The sequence below is a fragment of the Desarmillaria tabescens genome (genome assembly GCF_030435595.1).
Source record: "Desarmillaria tabescens strain CCBAS 213 chromosome Unknown EV420scaffold_74, whole genome shotgun sequence".
Lineage (NCBI taxonomy): Eukaryota > Fungi > Basidiomycota > Agaricomycetes > Agaricales > Physalacriaceae > Desarmillaria > Desarmillaria tabescens.
The window spans coordinates 1-13,526 of NW_026848373.1; the positions used below are offsets into that span (position 1 = coordinate 1).

Genomic DNA, 13,526 nt, shown 5'->3' on the forward strand with positions numbered 1-13,526 from the left:
ACTTGCTATATCCAAAGGTATACCAACAATCCGGGAAGATTTCACCGCAGAAGCGATGTCACGTCTCATACCGGGATTTGATGTGACTGCTAAGTAGATTTATGTCTTTCCCATTGGCCGTGTGCAGCATCGGTGAACTAAATGTTGTTGTGCTGTACTGCATGTGCAGGCTTCATCTACTACCTCGACCCTACACCGAGCACACAACAAGCTTTACGAGGAGCTCGACGGGAGCCGACTGATTTTGCGATGGCCTAGCGAATGCTTCGGATTTACAATCTCTTATCGACGAAGCGGTTTCAATGTACTCCGATATTACTGCGGGACTTTCTCGGGTCGCACCCAATACTGGCTAAGGAAATTCCATCTCTGGGGCAGCCTGTCAACACTCTGTGACTAACCATTTGCTGGAGGTACGATTACCGCCTCCTTTGTCTCTCATGCCCATCTCTGCTACTCGTAGTAGTTTTCGAGTTTCATACTGTGTGCGTCTCTGGGAAAAGCTTTGGAATAAAGCCAACCTGCAGCCTACGCCAAGGCTCGCACATCCGCCTGCCACTCTATGCTCAAATCGCTGATGTCTCTCGGACCTGGGGTAATTTCTAGAACCTGAAATGGAGTCACTGAATTAATCTGCGCATCACCTCCCTCCCACAATCTCGCCCGCTCCATGAACGCCTCAACTGTAGGATAGTGTTCGGTAAGCTTGATGAGCCTCTCCGTGTAGAGGTTGAAAAAGTAGTACTGGGTGGGGTCTTCGCCAGTTCTGATGACGGTTAAGAATGTCCTGCTCTTGTACATGACGAAGAATATATCGCCATGGACGTTGAATAGGGCTTCGAGGATGAGGTTGGAGTCAATACGTCCTCGTACGCAAGGATAGAGGTTATAGCGACCGCAAAAACTGTGCCAGGCGCAGCTCCACCCGAATGGAAGATCCGAGGAGCCGGTATACAGGCGGTGATTGGGGACTCTGAAATCAATTTCCTTCTCGGTCTTTCGGGATAAACATAAGTAATGGGCGTGTGCAAGGCTGAGTGGGAAAGTAAACGTACAAGCATTGCGATGCACTGATGCAGGTGATGGTTAGACGTCAAAATACGAAATATGTTCGAGTGATCTTCGATCAGAGTTGAATAGTTTTAATCTGTTCTGTGATAGCCGTCGACCTTCTGCATCTGGATCCATCCCCAGTTTTTTCCGAAGAATGAGGAAACGACAGAGGGTTACAGCAGGGGCTAACTGGTCGTAAGTAGCGCAAAACTGTCTGGACAGGGGCTATACTCGGGGTCGGCTTAAGTGGCGAGCGTGCGGCACGCAACGGCTCATTTGCCGAGCTATTGCCGCTGTGGCTGAGACTCTCTTTCCAGATACTGCCTATTGGTCGGGTCGATAGCGTGGCAGATGTCCTTTCACCTGACAGCCCCGCTCAGCGGGTTATCGAAAATCTGCCTCAGCTATTGCTCTGCATTGTCCTGATTCTGTCGTGGTATGATATTGTGTTGGATATACAGTGAAAGAGAATTCCCTGTATACGAACCTGTGAATTAAAATGATCTTTATTTTGTTACGGCTGGTCAGTGGTAAATCGTCAGAGAGGCTTATCAAGTTTACGGAGCACTATCCAACGCTCGAGGCTTTTATGGAAGGGGCAGGATTGTGGGTTGGAGACGATACGCAAATTTAAGTGTAATCCGGGGCCGACAGACTGATAACAAGTATGGAGGTGCGACCAGGGAGTCGGAAAATGGTGAAACGTGCTGGCACAGCCACTGACGTGACGCGTCTATTTGCGTCTGTTGTTTTGTCCTCTCCTTTCCTACCACGACGACGGTGATCGGGCCTGTTGAATTTAATACTCGTTTCACTCACGTTCCGTATGCTGTTTATTCTTCTGCAAATGCTAGACTCTCTTACAATGTTTTCGATGACTAAAAGAAGGAACAGACTTCTCGGAAAAAATTCCCGGTGTAGGGCTTGATGATATTGTGAAGGGTACGTGTCTGTGCTGGCTTGCATGTGCACTATACTGACCAATCCGTTTCCATAGTCGCTACTCCGTGTAAAATGGAACCGAAGCTTGTCACCAGCAATCTCGATTCTCGAGAGACGGCGGACAAGGTCCAAGCGGTGTTGATCCATATCGAATGTACAACTGGGCATAGAAGAATGGTTGAGACGAACCACTTATTAGAGGTCCGCCATAGGAGCAGATATCATTGGGATCTTCACTAATCTCCCTACAGATATTTCTTTCTCCCGAAGGTCTAATGTCGAACTGGTGTTAGTAACTCCTGTACGTCATCCGTCAAGGACGAGCAGGACCCGGATGCGAAAAGACACAGTTATGGCAAATTTCGATATCTAAAGTAATGTTATCGTGTAATTCTCTCTCGAAGCAAGTGCTGATCTTTTAAAATTCTAGCGGGCCTCTCGAACATTAGCTGTCACGGTATCAGTTGGCTAGGTCTGAGCTTTGATGTGAAGCCCGCGGTGGAGTACGCGCGGAGTATTTCAAAAAATACCGGTTCTAAAATCCCAGAATAGGCTGTAATTTAATCATCTCCGCAACTATGACGAGTTGGACGGTAGGATGCTTTTGGTAAACCGTTTTCATTTTCAATTCATTTTCTGATTCCTTTCATTTAGGCTGCTGTACATTGGTATTATTCAACAGAGAGGAAGGCGGTGGCATCACGTCGTCCCAAGGTATGGATCGTTGTTTTGTCCGTCGAGCGTCGACCAATCCTATCGTTGCATGCTGACTTTTGACTTATAGTACTGCATCCGCCCGACTTTAGTTCAATGAAACTCCAGGAAAGGCCGTATTTCAGAGACTTGCTCCCCGTACTGTTCGACATTAAAGTGAAGATCCCGTGTGTCGAAGGCGCAGAGACTCCGCCGTAGCCGAAGTGTGCAAATATCGAAGGAAGAAGGCGGCCAAGCACGGAGGTATGGACGAGTGATCCTGTGTCAATTATATCATGCTAATATCCTTACAGCTCATTACTCGTGGCGCTGAAGCTTCGAAGAGAAGCGCAACTTGTGGTTCTACGTTGCAGAGAACGCCTTCGTCTTTGTGCAAAACTTAGGTAGGTCCATTGTCCATCTTCATTTTCCGGCTTATCAATACTCTTCATCGTTTAGGTTACTTTCACCTGTGCCGCACCCATGCTAGATATGGAATCGCACCATGGACCCGGTTATTCTTTATTGGGACTTTGCTTGGTACTACCACCAGTACCATCTTGCCGAGCGCTGACTTTCTAGAATGGCTATGAGAAACCGCGCCAAAATATGCGCCAACACTTCCGCAGCTCTTCTCTTGCATTGATCAGACCTAAGGTCGGATCGCTACATCAATGGCCGTCAGCAGGAGAGCTTGGTAACCTTCTTCAAGTTTGGTAAGCTTATCGTCCATCCTCCTTTCTTGTGGGTCCTTAACTCTGTTAAAGGTACAACTGTGGTACTGAAGTCCGTATCCATCCATCGTCATTTTCCTTATTTCGTGATTACGTCGGAGCGAATGTCAAGGGCTTCCCATTCAGGCAAGATGTCTGTTGACAGCAGATTCGTAGACCTCGATGTTTTGGCCGTTTTATTGTTCCGATGTTGTCCTGTTTGTTCAGGTCTTCCTGTCCTCGACCCCTTCTGTAGATGATGTCACATCGGGGGGGGGGGGGACTTCCCCCACGCACTTCTGCCCCGCGTTTTATGGAGACGACCTTTTGGCAGATGAGATCATGTTCAACCAAAGTGGCAGATCGTCAAGGGTATAATGAGGATAGTGCATAATCGCTTATCACAAATGAAGATCACCCCTTCCACAATGCATCCGAGATCCCCTTGGAACTCCACCACCGACAGGTATACAGCTCTTAATCAGGCCGTATTCCAAACGTGAGTGTCGGGTTGTTTCGCCTTTATTAAATGCTGACGTGACGCAGCTAGACATGCCTGTCTCCGAACCCGCGCATCTTTCGAACATCACCCCCACCCATTTTCCTCAAGTAGTGTGTCTACAGGGTCCATCACCTATAGCGCTTCTCCCCGTGTCGTGCGCCATAGATGGCCTCATTGCCAAGGATTTTTCTTGGAAATTACCTTGGCATATGCACGACCCTCTTCCAAGCCTGATCACCACCCGTATGCTCCTCGACCGGAGCATTGGCTGAGCGACACCACTCGTAACGCCGCTTCCTGTTTCGTGTTGTAGACGGCTTCATATCTCCAAGCAGTTTCTACGACAGCTGCCTTAGCGTCACCGGAGGTGTTTGCTTCGACGTATATCATTGCCAGCCATGAACGACCGCCCGCTAAATGCACAACTCCGAGAATTCACCGAGATGTGTTCGTCATGGATACATTCTCGCGCACGTGTGAAGGACTGGCTGGGATCGGTCAATCAGCATACGCGCAGTCGACATCGTTCATGAAAGTGAGGCGGCCGCCACGTCAGATAATTTTACGATTTGCGGAGTTGAGTACCCAGAGCAAGTACAAGAAGGATAATAGTTGCTTGCATTGGCGCCGTGAACAGCTTGCGGAGGTCGCATGAAGACGACAGGGATAGCTTGGTCACCGAAACAGTCTGGGACTGAGGGTCTGGAAGGCACCCCGTTTGTTGGTTAGCATATGCCATCTACGATGTTGCCTCTATCGCCTCCTCCTCGAGATCCCACGCAAGTTCTAACTCTCTGACTGAAACTCGCCCTGCCTTTACTTCCGCAGGTGCAAATGGGGTCACCGAATATATCTGCTCGTCTCCATTAATCCAAAGCGTCGCCCGTTCCATAAACGCCTCCAGCGTCGGATATTTCTTCGTGAACTTGTAAAGCTTATCTGTATCAAAGTTGAACAAGTAGTATTGTCTTGTGTCGTCGCCGCATCGAAGAATAGTCGTATACGACCCGACCTTGTACATGACGAAGAAGATATCGCCATAAATGCTGTAGCATCCTTCCAAGACAGCATTTTGTCTGATGCGCCCGTTGATGCAGGGTGCTAGTATAAAATCAATCTGGCCCAGTCGCAGCTCCACCCGAGTGGGACATTGGAGCGGCCTGTGTTCAAGTGGTGATTTGGTTTCGAGAAATCGATTGTCAGTTCGGTCTGAGTTCATGATAAATGTGAGCGATGGATATGGATGGGACGACGGTGTAACGTCGACTCACAGTCATTGGCCAAGTCAGCATGACCGGAGCTTGAAATTATGCACATCGGTTGACGGTCAGGCGGGTCGAGGTTTCTCAATATTCAATATCAAACCGATCATGTCTCGTCTGACTTCGGCACGAACTTCAAGTCCTTCAGCGTTCCTTTAGGTGATAGAAGTGTGCGGGATGAATACTCGACGACTGTCAAAGTATGGAATCCTTGCGATTACCCCACCTAAATGTACGCTAACGCTTCCGCAGATATCAGGTCTATGGTCAGGTCGGCACATGGGGAAAACCTGGTAATCATTTTCTAAACTTAATATGCATATCTTCCATTCGCCTTTCATTGTATCAGCTTTGAACTCCGTTCAGATAACACTGCGGTGACGACTAAAATGACGTCTTTTCGACAAGGCTCGCGTCCAGAACGTGGTTTCCCTCTCTCACGGCAGGTTTCGTTACTCGGCCGTTGCACATCTGGAGCTGCATCTCTGTAACGCCTGAGAGGTTTTCCTAGTGTCCTCCTACGTCGAGAAGTCCAGCGAACACCTGATGACAGGACTCACACCGAACCGAAATACCATATCATCCAGGCCCCAACGAGAGTGGTACTCAATCATTCTTCTCCAATAAAGAACAGTCCGTCCAAATCCAATCGAGGAAATCAAGGCCCCCTTGAGGTTGAACCACCGGCATTGATGCAGCTCTTAATCAAGCAACCTTTCTCGTGACAAGAGTGAGTATCTAAGTTCTTTCGTCTTTATTAAGTGCTGACGAGTATAGTCATAGACACATCGGGGATTGCGTCTCTTCCGGAAGGATCCCCACCTGTATACCTATCAGAGCCTCTGGGAAGGGCTCATATTCCCGAACATTTTCCTCGAGAAATAATACCTTGGCATCTGCGGAGATATTTTCTTCGACATGTATCATCTCATCGCATGTCTGTGGGGCCATAGATCCGGCACGCATTCAAAGCATTTCTCCGCGAATTTACCGAAACGTATTCGTCATCAGACGCTTTTAGACGCCGTGAAGGATTGGAAGGGTCCGGTCAATCAGGAGACGCAGCGGACGACATCTTTCCTCAGGCGAGGTGGAAGTTATCTCGGATAATTCCCGCGAGTTGTGTGCGGAGACCAGAGCTCAGAAGGAAGCGGAACAAACGTAGTTGGCCGCGGTCAAATCTTCGATTATCATTTCATCACTATGACGGCTCTTCGTCCTTCACCTTGAACTCATCCCCTCGATCTCGTGGCCTTCATAGTACAGCGGAAACGTCTTTCAGCGTCACAGGCATCATGCCCGATTACCTGTTCCAACAAGAAGGCATTGACGGAAGTGAACGCGATCGTGAACTCGTATAACCACCTTGTGCCGCAGACCTGAACTTTTGGTTCTCACTCCGCGTCTGAAGTCGAGTTTGCTGCTTAGGACAAGCCGGGGATGCATCATGTTCAATGGACCCACTGGAATTTCTCACTACCACTCTGTCACAAAAGAATCCAAGCTCAACGTCCTCGTCGTCATCTCCACTCTCATAATCCTTAATGCTCACAAGCCTGTACCATTCCGCTTCCTTCTCTTCGTAGACGAGTTATCAAACACGCCCGTCTTCTTTCCTACCACAAGTGTCGGTGGCAAGGTTCCAGGCATCCATTTCCTGACCGCGTCGCTCGATAAGTCATCGATCGAAGCATACCCCGTGGTAAACTCATAAAGCGGCCTGTTGGAGAGGTCCCAGACGTAAAATCGCCCTGAACAAAGGAAGACCATGAGGTCGTGATAGAACATGATGGCATTGACGGTGCCACGGGGCATATCGTAGATCCCTTCTAGCTCAATATTGAAATATGTGAGGCCATCGATGGCACGAGGGAAAAACGTCCCGTTCCCCAAGAGCATGTTCCGGTCGCATCGCCAGCCGATGGGTAGCCAGCCATGTTCGCGGAAGAAATAGCGCATGTCAGACATTACAGAAATCCGGTCCAGTATATGATGTTAGTTATGGTGGAACACTCTAGTGCTTTTGCCCACGATATCATTAGGATCCATGGGATGTACGGTAACGATGATGAACTTCGAGATGATTCTCAACGTCAACGGTGTATCGATCGAAGCGGGGATACATTTCGGATTGATGGTGCTAGCCGGCTATGGTATCTCCGCAAAAGCAAGATATCAATTTACGTGGTGATCTAGCTTGTTTCTGATTCTTCAGATGGCGACCATAACAATGCGTGCGTACTCAATATTGTGCTAGGACATCGCCTCCTCCTCGAGATCCCATGCATCTTCCAACTCTTTAGGCGGGATTGGCCCTGGCTTTGTCTCCACGGCCGCAAAAGGGGTCACCGAATAGATCTGCGCGTCTCCATTGATCCAAAGCGCCGCCCGTTCCATAAACGCCTCCAGCGTCGGATATCTTTCTGTGAACTTGTAAAGATTGTCCATGTCGAGGTTGAACAAGTAATATTGCCCCGTGTCGTTGCCACATCTGATGATGGTCGTATACGTCCCAACCTTGTACATGACGAAGAATATTTCGCCAAAGATGCTATAATATCCTTCCAATATAGCGTTTTCTCTGATGCGTCCATTGATGCAGGGTGCTAGCAAATCACTACCTTCGAATCTGGCCCAGTCGCAGCTCCACCCGAGTGGGATGTTGGAGCGGTTTGTATTTAAACGGTGATTTGGTTTGGTAAAGTCGATTGTTAGCTCGTCCTGGGTTCGCAACAGATGTAAGGGACAAGACTAGTTTGTTGGTTACCATACTCACCGTCATCATGAAAGATAAATACTGCCTTTTTGTATCGATGCGCTTAGAGCGAATGGTGGGCATAGGGGCCATTGAATGACGACCGACGATGCGTCATACGATACACCATGATGTCACTAGAAGGTCGGTATAAAACTATAAATAGACGGCCATGGCTGACTCATACTGTCGACCGACACTGTTCCCGACAATGGTCACAAAGGCATTATTTCCGGTTGTGATTCCTACAGATCCTCTTCATACAGTCCAAAGGACTGTAAGCACACAGGGTAACAGAGTCGCGTTGAGCAATTTCCCCCGAAATTTCCACCAGATAGTCAGGTTTACTATACCAGCACATTTCAATTACTCACTTGAATACAATTTGAAGACGACATAACGAAGAGGGAAGCCGTCTCAATCTGATATCCATCAGATCATTTGAAAGACTCAAAACCGTCGCTAAAACTAAATATCATATTCAAGAGAAAAAAACTTGCATGACTTTGAATCCCTGCATCTCTCCGCCTTATAATGAATCCCTCCCACAGGATGAGTATCAGAAGGGAAAATAGATCGAGTGGGTAATCTGTGTTGTTCCCTGGAGATAAGGGTGGTAGTGTAAACACTTTCAACCAATCGGAACTGGCATCTCATCTCATTTCATCATTACATGGCATGGTACCTTTAGGCACGCCGGACGCAAGGATACAAGTAACGCGTAACTGCACTAACTAATGAACGCCTTTCTTCTGTCATGATTGCGGCTAACACCCATCTGCATCAGGGTTTGAAAGATCAACACGAAGCTCAAGCTCAAACTTGATCAGTGAAATACTGTCAGGCATTCTTTTGTGGCGTTGAGCGTATCCCACCGACGAACTGTTCCTTGCTGGCTATTCTGATATTTAAATGCTTGGCGGATCTCATCACGGGTTCATATCTCAATGGCGGTGTATTATTCGTCTCCCAGACCACTGATGGACCGTATGTTTCTCCCACGAGTTGGATACATATATAGGACATCAATGGTATCTTTTCGTTCTCTCCATAGTCGCATATTGCAAGGTCTCGCTTCTAAGTACTCGGAAGGCCCTCAGGTGAGGCGAAGATGCTACTCCTTATTGTTTTGTGAGTCATTTCTCCCTACCTACGTAGGCGCTAAAACTTCAGGGCCGTAGATCTTGCCTCAAGTTCGCTATTTCATACGGCTTTCGTTTTGACGGTTACCCGGGTATTGTGACCATCGGGATACCTATAACGGTATCCTGGCATCGCGATAACGAAACGGGCGATATCCGTTTCGACGGAGTCAGCAACTCTCAAGGTTCTTCACAAGGGGACATAATCTTAGAAGGTGATGCCAGTCAACTTCATGGGACGCTGAATGTGACTTTTCCTTCACCGGGGTGGGCCCAGAGTCTCTTTCCAAAGCGTATCCCCACTCATAGTTTGCTGAACACAGCCAATACACCATTAGAGCAATAAACAACCAAACAAATACCGTAGTTGCTGTTACCCAGATCTATGCTCCACCCAATGTGTCCTTGACTGCTGTGAATCCATCACCCAGGTCTGTATTCGCACATTATAGCACTTCTTGGATGTCGTTCAATATCCGTGTTTCAGTAGTTCCTCCGAAACATCAGTACAAAGTGCGAAAATTACTGCAAGTGACCCACCGTGCGTGTCCTCAGAATAATTTTGGCATGGTCAATAGATCTGACTTGATTGTAGGAAGTCAGATTCGACAGATCAAGGTCATAATCGAAAACACGAAAGATCCATCATTATTGGCGCAGTAACAGGATCGGTGGTATCCTTGATGCTTATTCTGGGATGCGGCACGATTCTCTTCATACGCCGGCGGAAGCACCGAAGCTTGAAGCACCGTATATCACCAAACCCTAAGATAATATTTGAGCGACAATCAATATGGTCGCCGCATTCTCCGCCACCTGGCGCAATGAGCAAAGAAAATGGCGTAACCATCTCTCCCATGTTTGCGGGCGAGATGGTACAGTCATCGACCAACTTGCAGGAGGGACACTTGAGAATGGCTGATAGAGATCTGGAGGGAAGTCCAACTGAAGATGAGAGACAACGGAGGGACGACATCGGCACAGTTTTTGCTCCTTTGCCTGTCGGACCCTCTGAACCCAGAGAACCCCAGATACGCAGAAGCACACAACAAGTGGGACCTCAAACTTCCACCGAAGAAGAGGGTCCGCAGGCGGACACTGCCGCATTGGGTGATGTCACAGGAGAAATTCTGAGATTGAGGACACAGGTTTGGCAACTCCTTGTACGTGAATCAGAAAGGGCTCAAGGTAATTCCTTTGATTCGCCGCCAGCCTACGCGTAAAGAACATTTACCATGACTGTACGAACGGAACCGATACCGGTTCGATTTGAAGATAGATGGCGGTGTAGGGCCAATAGTTAGTGTTGATTTCTTATACGAGACGCTATATATCTTGTGGACAGTTAGCGAGCGGGTGGGTTGTAAATTGTTTTGCATAGATCAAGTACTGCTAGTGCACATCCTTTCGCTCAATTGCAATGTGACGTTGCCGAGCCAATGAAATTCCTTCACATTGACCGTTAGGCTAATCAGAGAAGAGAAGAGAGAAGAACAAGCGCGTGTGGCAACTTGCCTGGCTACCACGTCCTGACTGCATTGTGCAAGAGGAAGACATCGATGGAAGGAAGCGCAACCACCTACTCATGCGAAATATTATGATAATCTCTCACACGTCGAATTTGCTCGAGTAGAGAAAGACCAAGAAAACGTCGTAGAACATGACGGAGAATAGTGCCGTATATATCACAGATACCGTCGAGGTCGATTCAGATACTCAAGAGGGCTATACGACCAAAGACGAGATAGCTGAATAGACTCCCCCAGTCGCATTTCTAGCTGGTAGTTATCTTATTATTGTCGAAGAAGGTGATATTTCCACTTGTCTCCGCTGAGCGATGTATCTAGTATGCGGCCAAAATAAATCAAAGTAACATCAGTGAGTAAGAAAACAAATTGCATGCTGCAAGCGACTGGCCAGCAGAAATACCTAGTAGTTAATCTGAGGGCATAAAGCCCTGTTAGCCATAATAGGCACAGAATCCTTGTTGATAAAAGCGTATAATACCTAGAAGCGAAGATCAGCGAAACAGTGAACATTGGTTACGAGAGGACTTACGATTTTGTGGTGTCCATGCTGGCAGTAGTATTCCTGCGCCAAGGGACTCGGGAATTGTTTCATATAGCGAGAATAAAGACGAAGAAAGGCGAAAGGTCAGAAATGTGTGCTGGAACATGATGTGGGGCAGAGCTGCAGACTGTATTCCGCCCAATCCTTTACTCCATTTGAGCATATTGGGGGAGACCATGTTCAGATGATGGCTGAGCCGGGAGGATGCGTGTCTAACTACATCAAGGGTCACACACGGCATTTAATAAGGGTGAAACGTCACGGATATCACATTTATCGCGAGGACTGCCTGACAAAGAATGCCGGCGGTTCAGTTTCAAGGGGGCCCCGATTGGATTGCGGATGATCAGCAGTTACGGAAAATGTCCTCGGAATCCCCTTGATGGCCTTGATAGTTCGTGTATTTCACTATGATCCCTGTGCCCTCCTCCATGCACGGCTTCTCAAGCAGCATTCCTCATCTAAACCTCATCATAGAAGTCCGGTGTCATTACTCAACGGGATACGTTGGAACTCGACAGAAGTCACTCCCGCGAGCCTCCTGTGGCTGAGCAGTGAGCACCTGTCTCAGCTCAGATTTAGTCACAAGTGGAAAGGAACACCGACGACAGCATTTGGATATCATTGATAGAACACACCCGCGATTAGTCTTGTTTTTCCAGCCTGATGATTCTGAGTCACCTAAAAATGCCTTCCCCTTGCTTGAATGATTGCGAAGAACTTGGTCAACAAAGCACAGCACACTGCTAGAAGGAAGCTTACCACCAAAAACAGAGACTAGGAAAATATTTAATGAGTTGGCAAATAGAAGTTGATCTATTGCTACCCCAGATGTCTCTGGGGACGACACCCCCAAAACGAAGAGAAACTCGACTTCTAAGGTGCAGTGAGTGAAGAAGAAAGCCTTGGCAAAACAACATGCCCAAACAACGCGTCGCGTGAAAGCATTGCACAGCCACATATGCTCCTTTATCTACCTGGCATCGTTATCGATTGATGTCGACCCCACGATAAACATCTATGGTAACACTATACGTGACTTTCAGGAGTTAACAGAGCTTCTGACTCAAAACCGAATAACAGCAACCTGTAATTGCGAGTGCTTCTTCTTGCCTTCTTCAATTAATCAGCTTTCATTAAGTTCACTTTCCAGGATATTTTTTACGGAAAAGGAGAAACCAAGCATCACAATCTCTATCTATCAAGCTAATATGGTCCAATCTTCGTGAAAAGTTTCCTTGTAACCCTTACCTGCACTTCTAGCATCCCCCTTTTCGCCAGTCTTTCCATCCTACTCAATATGAAATCTCTCATTTCTTCCAACTGATTCCTGTCCAAACTGTCCACCCATATCGCATCCTGAAATTTCCAGCACGTCTGCTCACCCCGATCCCAAGAGAGGTCGATCATCAACTTGATATTTCTGTCATCCAGAGCGTCCCAGAGGCTTTCGGCGTTTTCAATTTCATACATGCTAGGCGAGGGAGCGAAGATGTCTATTTCCCTTAAAGTGGGGACTTCCTGTCTCGTGATCAAGGTCAGCCATTGTGATAAATCATTGGCATGGTCTTCGAGCCTGATCGTCAGTTTTCTGATTCTGAAAACGTTCAGATGAAGTAATGTTGAATCGAAGCCTTCATATTGCGCCGTGTATCAATATTTGTAAAATGGCTGAAAACCAAAGACTCACCGAAACTTGGCAGGTGCGTAACCTTGAGCTCTTGTAACTCTTATTTCGTGCGCTCAAGCAGCTTCACAAACAAATGCAGTTCCTCATCATTCCTTTCGCAAAACTTGACCGCCAGCGATCGTAAATTCCTCAGCGTTCCCGGCCTCAGAAGAACGTTCTGCAGCCGTTGTTTGACGTACGGACAAAACTCAACATCCAATAACCTCAAATCGCCACGGAAATCTTCCATGCTCTCGCCCTTGGTTTTCCCAAGCAGCGTCAGCTCCTTCGCCCGCCCAGAACCCCGTCATATCCACATCGACTAGAAAGGCCCTCTTCAGCGCCTGACACCCCTTTAAATCCAAGTTACCCCACTTCACTTTACGGAAGAATATCTCCTCGAGGTTGTTCATATGGGCGCATACCGCGCTTAGCGAGGTCACCCATCCCGAGTCATTATAGACGTCGAGAACGCGGATCAACGCCCCTATCTGGGGAGATATTTCTTGGAATGTGCTGAATCGTTTTGCGTCGTTAAATCGGATGATACGGAAAAGATGGAAGCGGGATCGTGGGAGGAGGCTGCGTGAAGCGAGGCTACAGGATGTTAGAGCTCGGGTAGAGCGGTATCTGTCCGTCCATGAGCTAATGGCGTCTATTATAAGTTCTAGGATGCTTTGGGACAAGAGGGGGTCCATTGAAGAGATGGTGAAAGGAGGGTTCTT

At 47.7% G+C, this 13,526-nt stretch overlaps 5 protein-coding genes across 5 annotated transcripts; 1 reads left to right on the forward strand and 4 right to left on the reverse strand.

Annotated features, from left to right (window-relative positions):
- Positions 1–385: 385 nt before the first annotated feature.
- EV420DRAFT_1128381 (uncharacterized protein) lies at positions 386–1,296 on the reverse strand. The gene is made up of 2 exons (XM_060465966.1): positions 1,056–1,296; positions 386–996 (listed from the first exon to the last, which is right to left on the reverse strand). The coding sequence occupies exons 1-2, from the start codon at positions 1,059–1,061 to the stop codon at positions 529–531; spliced, it is 474 nt and encodes a 157-aa protein (XP_060323711.1). The 5' UTR covers positions 1,062–1,296; the 3' UTR covers positions 386–528.
- A 3,304-nt stretch (positions 1,297–4,600) lies between these two features.
- EV420DRAFT_1128413 (uncharacterized protein) lies at positions 4,601–5,179 on the reverse strand. The gene has a single exon (XM_060465967.1). The coding sequence runs from the start codon at positions 5,120–5,122 to the stop codon at positions 4,643–4,645; it is 480 nt and encodes a 159-aa protein (XP_060323712.1). The 5' UTR covers positions 5,123–5,179; the 3' UTR covers positions 4,601–4,642.
- Positions 5,180–6,366: 1,187 nt separating this feature from the next.
- On the reverse strand, positions 6,367–8,316 carry EV420DRAFT_1752640 (uncharacterized protein; the record flags this gene model as incomplete). Its single annotated transcript, XM_060480412.1, has 6 exons — positions 7,942–8,316; positions 7,426–7,886; positions 7,197–7,305; positions 6,718–6,998; positions 6,545–6,649; positions 6,367–6,418 (listed from the first exon to the last, which is right to left on the reverse strand). Exons 1-6 carry the CDS (start codon positions 8,011–8,013, stop codon positions 6,367–6,369), a joined length of 1,080 nt encoding a protein of 359 aa, XP_060323713.1. The 5' UTR covers positions 8,014–8,316.
- A 676-nt stretch (positions 8,317–8,992) lies between these two features.
- Positions 8,993–10,285, forward strand: EV420DRAFT_1769178 (uncharacterized protein; the record flags this gene model as incomplete). The annotated part of the gene is made up of 5 exons (XM_060481009.1): positions 8,993–9,051; positions 9,102–9,329; positions 9,386–9,493; positions 9,550–9,603; positions 9,658–10,285. Exons 1-5 carry the CDS (start codon positions 9,032–9,034, stop codon positions 10,283–10,285), a joined length of 1,038 nt encoding a protein of 345 aa, XP_060323714.1. The 5' UTR covers positions 8,993–9,031.
- Positions 10,286–13,010: 2,725 nt separating this feature from the next.
- EV420DRAFT_1650349 (uncharacterized protein) lies at positions 13,011–13,499 on the reverse strand (the record flags this gene model as incomplete). The annotated part of the gene is made up of 1 exon (XM_060478434.1): positions 13,011–13,499. One exon carries the CDS (start codon positions 13,497–13,499, stop codon positions 13,011–13,013), a length of 489 nt encoding a protein of 162 aa, XP_060323715.1.
- Positions 13,500–13,526: the final 27 nt, after the last annotated feature.